The sequence below is a fragment of the Coniophora puteana genome (assembly GCF_000271625.1).
Source record: "Coniophora puteana RWD-64-598 SS2 unplaced genomic scaffold CONPUscaffold_3, whole genome shotgun sequence".
NCBI classification, from domain to species: Eukaryota; Fungi; Basidiomycota; class Agaricomycetes; order Boletales; family Coniophoraceae; genus Coniophora; species Coniophora puteana.
In genome coordinates this window covers 778,444-794,904 of record NW_006913055.1, presented here as the reverse complement: position 1 = coordinate 794,904, position 16,461 = coordinate 778,444, and the positions used below count along the sequence as shown (strand labels likewise).

Here is a 16,461-nt window from a genome sequence, read left to right as displayed (position 1 = left end):
CAGCATCAGATCGTGACCCAATCCACCTGAGTCGTTGTCTTACCCGCCGGACCAGAGTCAGACTTGCGACCATTGGCATACTTTGAGGTCCTTGCTGCCTCGCGGTACGTTCATAAGCAAAGTTGATATAATGTAAGAGATAATTGCAGGTATGTACACTATGGACGTCAAGCGCGTTGTGAGTGCAGAGATGAGGAGATATGTGGGGTAATGTACATGAACGACGACGAATGAACCTTCTGTGAAACTACTATCCAAGAACGAGAAATGATATGACCACAGTTCAAGCAAGCATCATAGCCTACCAAATGAAAATGAAAAGCCGCGCGGCGCACTACGACACGCTGATATTCAGCGAGGCCACCGACGCGGCCGCGTCCTCCGTCAACGCATTCTGCTTCGCCGCCTCCCTCAACAACCCCCACTTGACCCACCAATCATCCGCCGCGTCCTCCGCATCATACGCAAACATCTCCTTCACACTCTCCCACTGACTCGCGCCCTCGCGCTCAATCGAGCCAATCACAGTCCGCCCCTCCGCGACATTCCCGCGCATGCGCGCATCGCGCTCGCGCTGCTCCGCGCCGTCGGGCAGCATCATCCAGTACAGGTTGAACGCCTCGCTCGTGGCCACGCGTGCGCAGCGCGCCTCGCGCAGGTCCTGGAACGCGAAGAGGAACGGCGCGATCTGGTCTGCGGACGCGAGGTGCGAGAAGAGCTTCGCGAGCACGGCTGCGTCTTCGAGCGCCATTGCGCCCGCCTGCAGCGCGCCGAACGGGAGCGGGTGCGCGGCTTCGCCGACGAGCACGAGGCGGCCGGAGGGGTGCACCCATTGCTCGAGGGGGTCAACGATCTTGGCGGGGATGCGTGAAATGGTTGGACCGGCAAAGGAGACGATCTTCCGTATTCTGGGGGGAGAGATAGGTGGTGAGTGACAGAGAATGGGTCCTGCACTGTAGGAGCTTACCTTGGGTCGGCGTCTCCCAGGACAGAAAGAAGCTCTTCTTTGCTGGCAAAAAATCCTTCTGGCTGACTTTCGGGCATATGCGAATAGTGCAATGCAAAATAATCCTTTCCCTGTGAATTAGGATTTATAAGCCGGGAATCTCTCTAGCGGAAGCGCTGGCCGTACCGCAGGATAACAAGTGAATGTCCGATTGTCCCCCATCCACACAAACACTCCGGCCTGGATGACAATGAGTAAGGTGAACATATGAACGCGCAAGGAGCCCACGAACCCCTTCACGATCAAGAAACGATAAATCCGGGTCCTGGTCCAAGAGTTGGGTTGGTATGAGACAGCTAGGCAAGGGTTTTAGATCCCAGAAATGTGCCATTGGGTAGGTAATACGTACTGGTAGGTGACACATCTGAGGGGCGCGTTGTCCCAGACGTCACTTCCCTCGACAAATCGCTGGAGTCTGCTCCACCGGCTGTCCGCACCAACAATCACGTCTCCTGATATCCGCTCGCCAGTGGTAAGGATGGCAGTGTACTGGGGGTCATCTTCATGGTCATCGATATTTACGCTGGCTACTTCCACGCCCGTCCGAATGTTTGCGCCCAACTCTGTCGCACGATCCAGGATTATCCTGTACAGGTCGTTGTGCTATGCCAAAAGCAAAAGGATTAGTGACAAAGCCGCGATACTAGGCGCGCTGAGGTAGGCTTACCGGCATGAAGAGGTATTCGCCCCCGGCCTCGTCGAGCATCTCCTGATCCCATTGATGCGATCCAAAGAAGTGGCCCGATTGGTCTGCCGAGAAAGAGCTTTGAGCAGGCAGAAAGGTAAGGCATAAAAGTCGGTCTGGACGTACATGCGTGCACATGAATATGCGTCGATGTGACAGAGACCTTCTTGATCTCCTCTTCCAGCCCCCAGTGCGACAGGATCTTGGTGCCGTTAGGTGGTATCCGGATGCCACCGACCGGCAGCGCATACTGCCGACGGACGCGGTGACATTGGCTTGAGTGGCACTGGGCGTGTGCTGGCACGCGAGGAAAGACTCACCCGTTCTTCTGTCGTGAGTTTCTCCAGAACAGTGACATTGTGCCCTATCTTGCGCAGTGCGATTGCACACCCGAGGCCTGCGATGCCGCCGCCCACGACGACGAAGTCGATGAGCAGTCCGGGGTGCTGGAGGTTTTGATTTGAGTCAGCACAGCATACATGCGCACGCCCCATTTGGGAAAAGCGCCACGCGTATAAGGTACCGAGGCCGACGCCGACGGGCTCACCTTTGCTTCTCCTTCGCTCATCGTGCTTGCTCGTTACTCGGAATCGGGAGGATGGGAGGATGGACGACTTGGATGGATGGGGGGATGAAGAAGAGAGAGGACCCTGGTATGTCTGAAAGTGAACATTTGACAGCGGCGACTGTCGCCTATATCTAGCCCAAGGGACCTGCCAAACTGTTTGTCGTTGTATATCGCCCATAGTATCCGCATGTTGATTCTGCGTTTACAACCGAACACGATGTTTTTACCTCCTTTCCAGGCAGCTGGTCAGGTGGCATCACGGCGCAAAACATATTCTTTTCTTTGGTTGCCTCGCCGTCGGCCTGGAGCCTTTTCACCGCAGGAAGGCTTTAACGGACGTAACTAACTGAGGGTGCCTGATCATCAACTTCATTAGCTTCGATCAGCAAGCCACGAGTAAGGTGCTCAGTCAGAATTACGCGTGCACCGTAGGACGACTCTGACTCTGAGCCTTGGCTTCACGCCAGGAATGGTTGGTTATTGTGAATGTGGGTCGTTACGTGGTGTTACGCCCAATACTAACATGTGCTTTACACACGTCTCTGGGGGCTCGCCAACGGTTATCAGCTGGAAAACTACTTCGGATCTGCTTCCACCCATGTATGCCCGACATAACATCTTTCTCCAGGCCACGTTCATTGTCCTGATTACTGATGAAAACGCCAAGGACAATGTTTCGTGACTCGGAGAAGCCGAATTTCCCTTCCCTCCATGCCTGCCACTGGATGCCACTGCCACTGATACGGCTCCATCTGATTATCATCTCCCCACCCGTACTCGACTGTCAGTATCGTTGATACTTGGAATGGCCACCTACGCGTTCTCCCGGCCATTCAATCCTTCTCCATGTAAACACACGTCCGGAAGGGGAGTCACCCTTTTCACGTCAAACCGAGACACCGAGTGGCCAAGTGGCAAGAAGAATACACTCCACTCCTCAACTGCATGCTTAGGATGGTGTACTAGTAGTTATGCTGGCCCAAATGACGCACGTTAGCAGCAATTTGTAATATCATATTAATGTTCTTGGGCGTTGTCGTGTAGGATGGTCTCTCCTTCGGTGATGTCGGGGATAGGAGGCAAAACAACATGAACAGCATGAACAGAACAATGCAATATACTTAGAGGATGATACATCAAATATCGGAAACATTTCTCTCGGTTATGTGTTTATTCTCACGTCGAGTTTCATCTCGTGCATGAGAGTTCATGGTTGTGACTCCTCAATGATAGCTCCAAACCTATCCCATGCTAGTGATACCCTGCAGAAGGTCTCGCAGTAATGATGTGTACGTTAGTTGATTTTCCCTTGCTGGCTAGGTAAAGCTGTAGCCGTGATGCGAGAATTGTGTGCAAGATTGTTTGATACCTGCGATAGCAAATATCAATTGTTGTGGGGGAGTCGATGTTGCGCGAGACGGCTGACACAGTGAATGATTCGGTATAACCATTCTAGTTCATTCGGATGAGCTGTCAGTGCTGTTGTCTAGAGAGTTGACTAACCGGTCCTCTCAGAAAGATGAAAATGTTGATAGTTGACAAGGCTAAGCATAGCATGATTAATTCGCAGAAAATATGTTGACGAAAGTATTGCTTACAGACACCAAAGAGGCAATACGACACACCATCGCGTACCAAGACCTTAACAAGAATCGATCGTGGCCAGTTTTGCTGAACACGGACAATCATCAAAATGAGTAACGCTGGATGTTTGCGTGAGATGGGAGAAACTTCCAGCATAAGGGAACAATATAACCTGACTCGTTGACAAGCACTATAAGGTACAGCCCATAGTGCAATCGGGGGACGACGCTTAGGGCGCAAGCAGATGTGGTTGGTAAAGGAAGTTCTAGAACTGCAGTCGTAAAATATGATAAGCTCGTGTGATATGTACGGGCGCTGGCTTGAGCTCACCTGTAGCTCCTTCAAAAGTGAGTTTCAGGATGATTCCAACTGGTATGAGGCCGATCTAGGTAAAAGACTCAGTTTCAAACTCAGATATCCAACCACTACACCGCGATATGTACCATTTCCAGGGTGAGAAGTATAGCCGGGATTAGTTTTCGATGATTCCATAGAATACAGGTTCGTAGCGCAAAAAGGGCTAGCACTCGACCTCGTCAAGTTTCGTGTCATCATCATGCTGACGTATCGCACCTTCACTGGATAGAATCGCGAAGGCGTCCAAGACTATGCGCCCGGTAAGACCGGCTGCTTGTCGATTATAACACGAAAAAGGAGGATATCGCACCAATAATTGCTTGAAGCAAAGGCATGCATGACTGTAGGAGAGATTTAATCAACTAGTGACCTCAGAGGCTAGTTAATCACTAACCTTGTAAGCAACACCAGATGCATGCTGGACTATATGTGTTAGTTAGCCTCTGTTTCTCTGAACTTTTGGAACAGAATTCATACGTATGAAAACTAGGATCACGATCGGAAATGCGCTGTACCGAGCTAAAACATAGAGAACTTTCCCTATTCCAGTTCGGCGTCCCATCCATAGATAATCTACCTGAAGACTAATCAATGCTGTTATTGGAAGTCTTGGCCCAGTGGAATTTACCTCTGCAGGTAGCATGAGGAGAAGATCGTAGACCTTGGGAATAATAAGCAGCAAAGGATAAGTGGAAGCGGTGGTCAGATACCATGATTACCCCAGCTGAAACTTCTCAATGTCAAATGTGACTATATCATCGAACGGCACGATGTATTCTTACCATCCATGTACTGCGTATCGTTCCAATAATATTGATATTATGAGCAGTAGAACTTTACAGCTCTAGAATATAGCTCACGTTTGTAAGCTGTACGCCTTCCACAATCTTGATTAGTTGCTCCATATAATTTGCCTGTTGTATACTTAAGTTCAAGACCTGAGCTATCACAGGGTAAAAGTGAAGGATAGTAGTGGAGGAGGTTGCGCTCGTCCATTATACTACTCTCACACACTTTTAAACCGCAGCATTGATGAAGCTACCAAAGCGATGACGTGAAGACGTTTCTACTTGGAACGATCAAAATGGACGAAGCTATTCTGATGGGATATTTCAATATGCTCCTACTGAGACGTATCACTAAAACCCTGAAGGAAAGAGCGCTGGTTTCAGATTCAATGGCTTGCGGTTTAGCAATTGACTATTCCCAAACATATCCAAAGTTCTTTATGACAAGTTGGTTGTCTAGCTCTCCTCGTTTTCACGAGAGTACAAACAGCCTAGTAACAGCCGTAGAATCCTAGAGATGAGCATCTTCATATGATGCACTGCTTGACACCATTGCAGTGTGAGAATTCAAGGGTATAACAACTCTCATGACCTCGGAAGCCCATTAACTAGATAGTACTTCGTACTCATATGAGTAAAACAACTACCTCTTTCAAAGCATTCCCCATCAACGATTGTGAGAGATGAGCGAGACCATTCCGCTATAGACGGTGATGAATCCCAGAGAATCAACTATGCCCAGCCCTGCAATGGCGAGATATGGAGGCGATCCTATCGCAACGCTAGACTCCATCTCCCCATATACTTCCATACCCACCCTTCACCAGTATCTCACGATCTCACGCTGTTCGTACCGGACAGTCGTATAATCCGATCCGAGTCTCATGGGTACTCCTTGGCGGTGAGCGAGAATTCACACACCGCGCCCTTCCCAGGTTGCATAGTCCCCATTCCTCCTCGAGTCCTCCTCCACCCTCGCGACCTTCGGGTTTCCCTTTTGAGGTAGACTCCTCGCGGAATAAACGGGGAACCCACCTCGGAGATTGGCAAGACAATTTGGATGAAGACAATAGTCAGATAGCACTATGGTAACGTACTCGGTAGCTACCTATCGCACCAGGCCCTAGACAGGATTCAGAATTCACAGCGAAAAAAACATACGTCCTCAAAAGGCATAGTTAACCTTACGACGAGTGATCGAGTCGTGGTTGACAAAGTGTGCAATGGATATCTGCGGACAGGTGAAGAAGCAAATATATGTAAGCGGCGGATAATTCAATGAGGGTTGTTTACCCTTACTTTCGAGAAACTTTTTTCTCTTAAGCGCATGTACACACTGAACACTGAAAAGGTGAAAGCACCGTATTGAAAGGAAGACAGGGGGTCCCATGGAGAGATAGGGGCACTCCGAATAAGGATTTCCGAGAAAATCGGACCGGAGGTTGATTTCGCTATTCGCTGACGCGGGGGAACACATTGTTTCGGAGATCCACGACAAGTTCTTAACCTCAAGACTCTGGAAGAGCGACTCGCGTGCGCGGCTCGGTGGCCCGTCCCGGTAGTTCATCTCGCGTTCGCCTCTGAGAGGATATGGCTACGCACCGTACTGCTTCTTCAGCGAAGCGAAATACTCTCAGATTGATATAAGAATGAGGTGCCAGTGGAGGGGAGAACGTCAGAACCGTTACCTACTCACTGAGTTACAGTTCAAGATACTAGCGCGAGCCTCCACAACAATCTATCCAACATGTCAACTCCTATGAGCGTCACTACCGCCAATATCACTGGCAAGTTCGTGAAGGTCGGCTGCCAGTAACCTGTCTCATCTTCTCATTCATCTCATAACCGAACACAGAACAAATCGCTGAGCGACAACCTCGACGAAGTTCTCAAGCTGCAAGGCATCCCCTGGCTTCAGCGCAAAGCTTTCAACGCCGTCAACCTTACCTCAGGCTTCAGGCAGCACACCGACCTGACCACCGGCGTTGAGGTCGTGGAGATATTCAACTCCGTCTCTGCCGGCGGCCCCAGTGGAGAACCCTCTAACACGCGCACCTTGGATTTCCAGGAGCGAAGAGAGGAGAGCGAGAGGCTCGGGAGCGTCGTGGCCAAGTCAAAGCGCGTGGACGTTGCTGAGATGGGTGATGTGTTCTTTAGGGATGGGTGGACGGAGGACACAGTAGAGTCTAAGGTGATTCATATCATCATGAGCGGTAACGTCGGACAGAGTGACGCTTGGACGATGGAGCAGGTATGGTCTTTCGCCCGTTTATGCAGGCTATCTGTTGGCTGACCGGGAGAGTTGCAGGTGTGGGGATTCGAGAACAAGGACGGAGAAAGGAGGCATGCGAGGCGCATCAAGTTCACGTCTGCGAAGGTACAAGAGGCATATAAGCTTCGCCTTTACTTCGACTACGGTAAGTGCCGATTATCCATCATGAGAACAGTCTGGTGTAGCTAACCTTGCCCTTCCAGTTGGCCCATTCTAAGCCATCGTACAGAGTTAATACCCTAGATATGCTAGAGCTTAGCTACATGCACTGTCTGGTAGTCAACGTCAAGATATCCTCGAGCTTGTCTGATCCGAACCTAGTAAACTTCCTCGGAGGCCTGGTTGAGTGCAATGCATGATAGAATGAAACCTCGTGACACCATATCTGGAGTCGTCAAGCTGTCAACTTGCGCTAAGAGCCCTCAAGGATACTTTCGAGCACATCCTCCTGCTGAAGTTTATAGCGATGGATGCATTGATTCCTAAGTACCATGTACCAATACCGCAGCGATAAAGACGTTGGCGAGCGAGTTGAGATCCTCAAGCTTCAAGTTCTCGAGGCAGGCCGCATGCGGGCCCACGGGTTTGATGTCGAAAAGATTGACTTTGAAGTTGGGAGGCCATGAAAGGGTGAGTCACATTGAAAAAGTGCTACGCACTTACATAGCTATCGGAGGTCCTGTCATTCTGAGAGCCAGCAAATAGTTGTCGAGCAGCGTTTTACAAGTGGAAGATGAAAGAGTGGGTCAAGCTTGCCGAAAGTAACATAGTGCGGGGTTACCGGGTGTTTCAGCCGTCATCGTGGTGGGACAGCCTGTCCACGTTGCACGACATATCAGAGCGAGCGCGACGACGACAAAAGCAGCCCACAACCCACCCACGTTCGCCGGCAATGTCAAATCCCAGGGCAGCAGGACCCTTCTTGACCAGACCATTCGTGCTCGTTGCGCTGCTGGCCATCGCGATACCGTTCATAATCACGCGTTTCCAGTCTGACATTAGTCGCGTCCTGCCATGGTCCCCGTCTTCTCCCGCCACCACCACCTCCTCTGTTCCCGTCGCACAACCAAGCTCGACAGGCTCGCCCACCACACAGCCAGATGTTCGTGTGCTTCCTGACTTCGACTATTCGCGAGAGGAAGATATCACACGATACAGCTTAGGAGGGTACCACCCTGTCAATATTGGAGATGGGTTCAAGGACGGTCGCTACGTTGTCAGACGAAAGATTGGATATGGGGAGTTCTCGACGGTATGGCTAGCAGAGGACATACAGTGCGTCCATCTTCCCCTTTCTCTTCCCGTCTGTACTGACCCCCAAACCTCAAGAGTGAACGAGTTCGTTGCGCTCAAGATCCTCACGGGCAACAGTACCGAAGGTGGCATTGACGAAGTCGACGAGATCAACCTCCTCCTTCGCGCTTCGACTGCGGATGTATCACATCCAGGACACAAACACGTCATTGGACTGCGAGATCACTTCTACCACGTCGGGCCACACGGGAAGCATATATGCTTAGTGTTCGACATGCTGGGCCGAGATATATACGCGCTTCTCCAGCATTATGACGAGGCGGTTCCTATGAACATCATCAAGTCCATCATTCGGCAGATATTCCTTGGATTGGATTATCTGCACACGGCTTGTGGCATCGTGCATACAGGTGTGTTCCAGTCTCCTAGGATTCCATATATGCGTGTTCATTGCGCGAGTTGGCAGACTTGAAGCTCGACAATGTCCTCTTGACCCTTGAAGACCCCTACCCACGCATCTCAGCTGATCTTGCTACCAACCCACCCCAAGTCTCCCCGAAGCAGACGAGCGAGTTTCCACCGTATTCCACATTTAGCGTAATCAAGACGCAGCCGCTCCCCGTGTTCGTTCCATCAAGCGATGACCCGCAGATCAAGATCGTAGACTTGGGTGTCGGTACGTTTCTCAGTTTTTCTGTCAGTTCTTACATATAGTCAACTCATGCACTCCGGGACACCAGCCAACTGGGTCGGTAACCACCTCCGAAACGAGATCCAAAGCCTTGCTCTGCGCTCTCCCGAGGCTCTCCTCCGGGCGCCATGGGAGACGCCCGTTGATATCTGGAGCGTTGCCTGCGTCGTACGTCCCCTCTCCCCTCACACATATAGGAACTTGGGCGCTGATAGCAAGGTGTAGATATATTACCTCATGATGGGCACAGAACTCTTCAACCCGTGGGCTCAAGAAGACCCCTCATGGAGTACTGAAGAGGAGCTTCTCGCCCAGATGATCGAATACTTCGGACCTGTGCCTCAGAGCCTCGTCAAATCAGGCAAGTACAGCACCGACTGGCTCGCAGACGACGGTCAGTACACCTTTCATTTCCATGCACCTCGGAATGCTGATCCTTGTCTTGGTATAGGCATGCTGTTGCACGTTGCGGGTATCGAACCCCATGCCAACTCACTGCACGCCAACATCGCAGAGTTCTATGGTGAGGAGGAGGCCGACGACCTCATGGACCTCCTGGGGCGTATGTTCCGCTATGAGCCTGAGACGCGCGCGACTGCTGCTGAGCTGGCAAAGCATCCTTGGCTGAACAACTGAGCTTGTCTGTTGTGGTGCGATTCTTGGATTTACAATGACAGACCGCTGCGGATCTTCACGTCCTTCCTGTTGCAGGGGGCGGATTCAACGACTATCTAACGTTCAATCTTAGTACTATCTAGAGTTGGAATGTAAACCTTGCTTCCCCCTTTTTTCGTTTCGCTCTCCTGCCCGTGGATGCGTGTACCTTGCGATTTCAGGATATCACAATGGAACACATTACAAAACACATCTGGCATTCTACAAGTTAAAGTCGACATCAGGTCTGTCGGGAGCCAGAACTTGGGGCGGATAATTCCTCTTCATGCATCCCTCGTACGTGGGAATCACCACAGGAGAATTGCCTCTGCTAAAGCTGCGGCCAAGCTGCGGCCCACGAAAAAGAGGATGGGATGTTGATGGGATGCGTCTCGAAGCAGAAGCTTGAGCATGGCCATACTGAGGCTATTTGACGTGATATACAGACAAAGGAAGTGTCTAGAGGCAATGTACGCATACCCATCATACTCGCATGAAGTAAATGAGACAGAGCATCCCCGCTTTTTTATTATTATCTATCTGAGTTTTACGTCCTCTGGGGCATGGCCCTATGGTAGACTGATCCCCGCTTTAGTACGTATTACTATTAGTCTCTGAGCTAAAGGTGACAACCACTAACCTTAACCCTGACATAGATTCCTGCCAAGCATGAGCAAACAAAAGCGGGGCATAATTATGAATATACGAATAAAATAATAATTCTACAGCATTTACGTTTTACAGCATCTACACTTGATCCGCTCATACTCGCGATTGAAGGTGCAGTCTTCATGTACCTATCACCGCCGTCGATCCCGTTGGCCTCTAATGAAACTTCCCCTTTGTGCGTGAACATTCTCACACTGCATTGTTCAAATGTCTGATTTTATGCTAGCGAGGACGGCCTGCGGAACGATATCCGCCGAGAGTTCAAGAGATATGTCAATAACGATGTACCGATACGCGTCATCCAGTGCAGTATCGGCGGAGATCTGAAGCTTGTCGGACGTCGGGAAGTGAAGGAAAACTTTCAGCACTATTTCCTTGACCAGTTTGAGGTTCCAAAGTCTTATGAGTGGCAAGGACAAGGGAAAGGGAAGAAAGAAGGCATCACGGACTTCGTGCGGAAGAGAGTCCGCTACGCCATTCTTTCGCACAGGTGGTCGGATGACGAGATCACTCTTCAAGACTTCGGCAATGAACGACGTCTTCTGTCGGGTGGGTGGGCCAAAGTAGTCCGCTTTTGTACCGAGGCGGCACGCCAGGGTATGCCCTATGCATGGGTCGACACATGTTGTATCGACAAGACCAGCAGCGCAGAGCTTGACGAGTCCATCCGGTCCATGTTCAAGTGGTATCGGAACTCCTCCCTTTGCATCGTCCACCTTGATCAGACTACGTCGCTGGGAGACATGGCCGGAGACGAGTGGTTCAGCAGAGGCTGGACTCTGCAGGAGCTTCTAGCGCCGGAACGAATTCAGTTCTTCAACAAGAACTGGTCCCGTCTAATAGGCACCGGTTCCTTATCCTCATTCTGGTTCAACGAGAAGCAAGAAAAAAACAGACAGAGACCACTTTGGGAGGAGTGGAATGGTAGCGCAGCTTTGAAAATCGCATCTAAAGTGACAAGAATATCTATGCGCGAGCTGAACTGTTTCCAGCCATCCCCTCGAGAAGTTGATATGCGCATGACGTGGGCGGCAAGCCGAGAGGTCACTAGGGAGGAAGACACAGCGTATTCTTTGATGGGCCTCTTTGACATTTCTATCGCAACCGCATACGGTGAAGGCCTTGACCGGGCGTTCTGTCGTCTCATCGAGGCTATCATGGTGGCCGGGGGCGACTCTTCCGTCCTCAACTGGGGAGGAAATCCAGCCCAACATCATTCTACCGAATGCATTCCCGCTTCGCCAGCGAGCTACTCCAGCCCACCGCCTCTAAGATCGCAATCTTCAACGCGTGGCTGCCGAATGGACATGACACTCACTGGCAAAGGTCTTCGTCTCTCTCTGGTCATCTTACCTCTAAGCTTCCAACATTATCAGTAGTACGGAAAATATACCTTCACGTTCGAGAGCTCCATCCTGTCGGGGCTCACCTTCACCGTTGAAGAAGCTCCCGACAGCGTTCCCGCTACGTATTTCGGTTCCACTGAATTCGCCCTTGGTATCACAAAGTACAACTTTGAGAGTCACTCGAAGCAAGTTTTTGTGGTGACTTGCCCTCCTTTGAATGGTTGGCTCCTCATGAAACCCGTGGATGAGAGGCTCACAAAATCACAGGAAGAAATAGGGATGGCATGGAGCAGGGTTCCAACTATGCCGATAACTACTCCATTGAAACTGGGGGACAAACCAATAAGAATGGGGAAGGATATGTTACAGACAGTGTATTTGTAGTATACGTATGGTTCTCTGTTCTTATGCAATAATCTCTTAAATCACCCCCTCGCTGCCCCTCGCTTCGTCCTTGACCTCGTCGACATCTGACTCTCACTCTTGCTGCTCTCGCCGCCGCCACCGCTCGCAGCATCCGCATCACCGCCCCCAAGCAAATTCATAATCCTCAACCGCTCCTCATGCTGTCTCGGGTCCTCATACGTGACACGCATACTCTCCTCCGTGCTCTGCACACCCATCATCTCCGCGTACGCCTCCGGGTCGACGTGCGCCTGCACAGACTGCACCGGCGCGCCGCCAAACGTCTCCTTAGAAACCTGCCGCGACGCGAGCTTGCTACGCGTCGTACTCGGCCGTACGCGCTTCCCTCTCCGCCCACCTGCGCCCGCGCCCTGCCCCGTGGCGGGACCGTAGCCGAGATTGAGCTCGTCCTCATCGTCGGTCATGCTCAGCATCGAGCCCTGGCGCTTGCCGAGCATCGACGTGATGCTCTCCTTGAGCGCGAGCATGTCCGCTTCCCCATCCCGCGTCGCCCTGATGTTGTCTTTCTGCGGCGAGGCGGACAGCATGCGCGCGTCGCCCTTGCCGCCGCGCTGAATTCGAGCTCGGACTTGAGAGGGGAGCTTCATCGGCGAGGGCGACCTGGATGATGGGACACGTTCGGGCGCTGGTGGACTGCTCGGCGGGGGCATGTCTTCTAGGCCGCCCAGCTCGGTGGGAGGGGAGCTTGGCGCGCCGAGGAGGTCTGCATCGGCGTCATCCGAGGCAGGTACGGGAGGTGGAGAACTTGAAGGGAAGTCGGACGGGGGAAGACGGCCGCTCGCGCGTGGTGCATGTGGGAGGGGAACGGGAAGGTACTCGAGGGATGATGATGCGGAGTTGTGTCGTGGAAGAGGTGCTAATGCCCCTGCTGCTTCGTGTGCGGGTGTAGGTGATGCCTGGGAAGGAGGAGCAAGGAGCCCTTTGGGCTGCCCGAAGAACGAGCTTCCTGCGGATTGCGCATTCGGAAAGCGGGCAGCGGTTGGGATATCGGCATCAATGCTAGGAAGCGTCGGGACGCGTCCAGGACGCAGTGGAGGTTTCTTGCGAGGCATTGATACATGCTGAGGTTCATCTATGGGTGATCTTTGAGCACACTGCTGAAGGTGACTGCGACAGTGGATTAACTTACTATTGTTCGTGATATCAACCATCTGTACATCTTCGTTCACCGAAACTTTGGCCTTTCCCTTATCAGCAACGATGGCCATTTCTCCAGCTGGCTGGACGGAGTAGGCTTCTAAATTATGTGGGACGGTGCCGAGACGAGCCGCATCTTCAAGCCAGGAGAGGTTGACGACAGGTATATTCCACTCCAGCGCTTTATCGTATTTCGCTCCGTTTGCACTAGGGCAGACGAGATGTGTTGTCCGTCTGGAGAAAGTCTGACCTAGCGAGATACCTGAAACAAATGGAAAAGGCCATCAACCAAAGACGCTCCCGGCAGGACAAGGCACTATACGTACCCAGAACCCGCATTAATCGGCGAACCCAGCAGAGCTCGGCCTGGTCAAGACCTGATAAACTCACGTCGACCGACTCCGAGCCTGAGAAATTGTATCTCATGATCAATGATATCATATTGTAATATATGGAGATGCACGCGTACCTTTGACTGGACATTCAACCTGAATCGGTTGAAAGGATAAGTTCTCATGAGGTTCGCATATCCTTTCTAGAAAAACCGAGTGCTCGAGCCAGCATTCCGTGCGAAACTTGTGTCGAAGCGATGGCGGGGCCAAATCGTAGAGTTTCTTGCCGCTGAACAAGGTCAATCCAGAGGTCGCATGCTAGACAGTGGACGACGTACCTCGTCAACCGAACAACAATATAGTCCACCTCGACGCGTTTGTCCTCCAACACGACGCCTCCGTGGCTCTGAATAGCGCTTCGAACAGCAGGCGTCGATGCCTCGCCCAGAAGACGGAACCTGCGACCTACAAACAACGCCTTCGGGGCACCTCCTCCACCCCCACCTTCCACCGGCTCAGGCTCCTCAACAATAACTCCAGGCCGTTCGTCCAGCTCCATCCGTCCCTCAGCCATCCTGCTTCCCTCCGCATCTGCGGGACCCGGTCGATCACCCGCCACCGAAGTGACGGTCGCCGCCCGCCCAAATGGCATCCTCCTCGCCGCACCCGGCGCACCTCCCGCCGACTCTGGCGCAAACGAATCTGCACGGCGCAGACCCGCAAGCACACTAGTGGCCCCATGCGCGTCCTTCGACTGCACAGGCTCGCGCAGCGTCGCGCGTCGCTGGACCGGGCGCTTCTTCGCGGGCTTAGAGAGCGTAGACGGCATGTCCTCGTCGCTCGCAGGAGGGTCCTGGCCGTCGATGGCGCGCCGAGAGGGCTGGGACCGCTCGGGGGACTTGATGAGTTGCCCGCCGTCCATGACGAAGCCGCGTGGCTTGAGGAGCTGTTCCCAGAGCTGCAGGCGCGCGGCTGGGTGGGACGGTTCGCGTTTCGAGGCTGGCTCATCTTCCTCTTCATCCGCACCGTTGCTATGCTTGCTGTTAGCAGTGGTCACACCTTCACCACTGATTCGGCGCGTGGGTTGGCGGCTGATAGTGCGAGAGCCGTGGCGGGATGAAGCACCTCCTGCGGTGGGGTTCGTCCCTGGAGGGGCTGTGTCCTCGACAGGGTACGACATGGTGGGTTCTGAGGAATATGAGCTGAGACATTATGGTTAAGGTTTTGGAAACGCACCTTCGCATGTTCTTCGTTCTTTGGGTTTCGCTGTCCGGCTTACGGAGTAACGTCGTTCATCAAATCTACCTTGAGTTGAGAGGTGAGCATGATTGTTGACAGCCTGAAAGGGCGAGATGTGGACGCGTCGTCATAGAAAAATGGGAGTGAACGGCGGAGAATGGGCAGACACAGGCAGTGCCAGATGCAAGCCTAGACAAGATACAGCACGGGATGTAGAGGGAACTCACCTCCGAACTCCACGCAATCCCATACCCACTCCTCCCAGATAATGTGAATGTTCGCCTCGCCCCGCAAATTGAACTTCTCGGCATACCGCATCTTATCCGTCCTACCATCGTCTCCCCGACCACCTTCCTCACCGTCGTTGAAATCGTCTCCGCAGAGAAGATGAGTGACGCGTACGGGTCGTTCGATGGCTTTGACGTAGGTGCCTCCGCACCGGGTGACGAGTGCGTTGATTTCCGTGCGTCTTGAGATATCGTCGATGCCAGTTACGCATACTACACAGTCAGAGAAAACAGGTAGCCGGTGTCCTCGTGTTACCTAGATGGTATCAAAGCGTGTTAGACTGGGACATGGCCAAATGAGAACCAGGTGCGCACCTGCTCGACGTCGACGTCGTCTCCGCGCAACCATATCGCATGGGCCTCTGCTATCCACTCCGGCGACATGATGGGTATTTTTCGCTCGAGCGCACAGGTATACTTGGCCCCTCCATGTGAACTAGCGATAAGATGCGTAACGCGGTCGGTGAAGTCGGGCGTGGACGACGCGCCAAGCTCGAATGCCTGCTTGAAGACGGTGGCCTTGTCCATGTTCCCAGTCGCGCAAAGTGTAAATCCTGTGAAGGGTCGAGGACATAGGTCGACCATGCTTGCTGCCGGAGCAGAGAACTCTGTGTCTGAGCTTGGCTCCATGTCAGGTCCTGGTCGCGCAGTGGCATGTTTTGGTGCTGGTTGGGCTGGACGAAGTTTGACATTGGGTACCTGTGCTAGCCTTTAGTCATCTATTCTGTGCATAAAAACATATAACTCGTACCTTGTGAGATTTGTTGCCTCGTCTCATTTCGAGCTTAGCCTGTTCTCATAACTTTGTTCTTGCCGTGACGCATCGTCTCTTCCGGATAACAAACTCACGTGATTCACATCAGGGCAGGCTCTTGCGCGTCTCGCGTCACGGAGTCAATCATAACAATTTCGCACGCTTGTCATGTTCGACTTCAACGACAAATCCCTTTGACTCAAAAACAGAATAAATATATAACCCTTTGAGAAACTGACGACACAGCGGGTCAAACGAGCCACTTGTTTGACATGTTGGAGCCGTCGGAGTTGTGCTAGACAATGTAAGTTTCGAGGCCGGTGAGCACTATGATGAGCGCTGTTTCGAGCTCAATGGATCGAAGGCATACCAACAAAGTGGGAGAATCGCGCGCCAATTGATTGCTCGGAAA

General features: G+C 52.3%; 4 protein-coding genes across 4 annotated transcripts; 2 read left to right on the top strand and 2 right to left on the bottom strand.

Moving 5' to 3' along the window:
* Positions 1–108: 108 nt before the first annotated feature.
* On the bottom strand, positions 109–2,285 carry CONPUDRAFT_142373 (FAD/NAD(P)-binding domain-containing protein). The gene is made up of 9 exons (XM_007767504.1): positions 2,239–2,285; positions 2,012–2,137; positions 1,818–1,941; positions 1,674–1,756; positions 1,356–1,609; positions 1,239–1,302; positions 1,133–1,186; positions 968–1,077; positions 109–908 (listed from the first exon to the last, which is right to left on the bottom strand). Exons 1-9 carry the CDS (start codon positions 2,257–2,259, stop codon positions 335–337), a joined length of 1,410 nt encoding a protein of 469 aa, XP_007765694.1. The 5' UTR covers positions 2,260–2,285; the 3' UTR covers positions 109–334.
* A 4,201-nt stretch (positions 2,286–6,486) lies between these two features.
* On the top strand, positions 6,487–7,477 carry CONPUDRAFT_163097 (uncharacterized protein; the record flags this gene model as incomplete). The annotated part of the gene is made up of 4 exons (XM_007767503.1): positions 6,487–6,789; positions 6,844–7,239; positions 7,297–7,405; positions 7,464–7,477. Exons 1-4 carry the CDS (start codon positions 6,736–6,738, stop codon positions 7,475–7,477), a joined length of 573 nt encoding a protein of 190 aa, XP_007765693.1. The 5' UTR covers positions 6,487–6,735.
* Positions 7,478–8,088: 611 nt separating this feature from the next.
* CONPUDRAFT_119200 (kinase-like protein) lies at positions 8,089–10,034 on the top strand. The gene is made up of 6 exons (XM_007767502.1): positions 8,089–8,535; positions 8,590–8,924; positions 8,981–9,190; positions 9,255–9,373; positions 9,431–9,599; positions 9,657–10,034. Exons 1-6 carry the CDS (start codon positions 8,153–8,155, stop codon positions 9,839–9,841), a joined length of 1,401 nt encoding a protein of 466 aa, XP_007765692.1. The 5' UTR covers positions 8,089–8,152; the 3' UTR covers positions 9,842–10,034.
* Positions 10,035–10,847: 813 nt separating this feature from the next.
* Positions 10,848–16,073, bottom strand: CONPUDRAFT_119192 (uncharacterized protein; the record flags this gene model as incomplete). The annotated part of the gene is made up of 9 exons (XM_007767501.1): positions 10,848–13,372; positions 13,430–13,699; positions 13,764–13,844; positions 13,907–14,058; positions 14,108–14,957; positions 15,006–15,074; positions 15,236–15,551; positions 15,611–15,994; positions 16,047–16,073. The coding sequence occupies 9 exons, from the start codon at positions 16,071–16,073 to the stop codon at positions 12,300–12,302; spliced, it is 3,222 nt and encodes a 1,073-aa protein (XP_007765691.1). The 3' UTR covers positions 10,848–12,299.
* Between the last annotated feature and the right edge of the window lie 388 nt (positions 16,074–16,461).

Excerpts from the sequence above, each read along its gene's own strand:
- CONPUDRAFT_142373 (XM_007767504.1), bottom strand. The coding sequence starts at position 2,259 with ATGAGCGAAGGAGAAGCAAAG. Across the intron at positions 1,757-1,817 it reads GCATATTCATGTGCACGCAT|ACCAATCGGGCCACTTCTTT; the intron begins GTACGTCCAGAC and ends CTTTCTCGGCAG. Across the intron at positions 1,187-1,238 it reads CGTTTCTTGATCGTGAAGGG|GCCGGAGTGTTTGTGTGGAT; the intron begins GTTCGTGGGCTC and ends ATTGTCATCCAG.
- CONPUDRAFT_119200 (XM_007767502.1), top strand. The coding sequence starts at position 8,153 with ATGTCAAATCCCAGGGCAGCAGGACCCTTCTTGACCAGACCATTCGTG. Across the intron at positions 8,536-8,589 it reads TGGCTAGCAGAGGACATACA|AGTGAACGAGTTCGTTGCGC; the intron begins GTGCGTCCATCT and ends CCAAACCTCAAG. Across the intron at positions 9,600-9,656 it reads CGACTGGCTCGCAGACGACG|GCATGCTGTTGCACGTTGCG; the intron begins GTCAGTACACCT and ends GTCTTGGTATAG.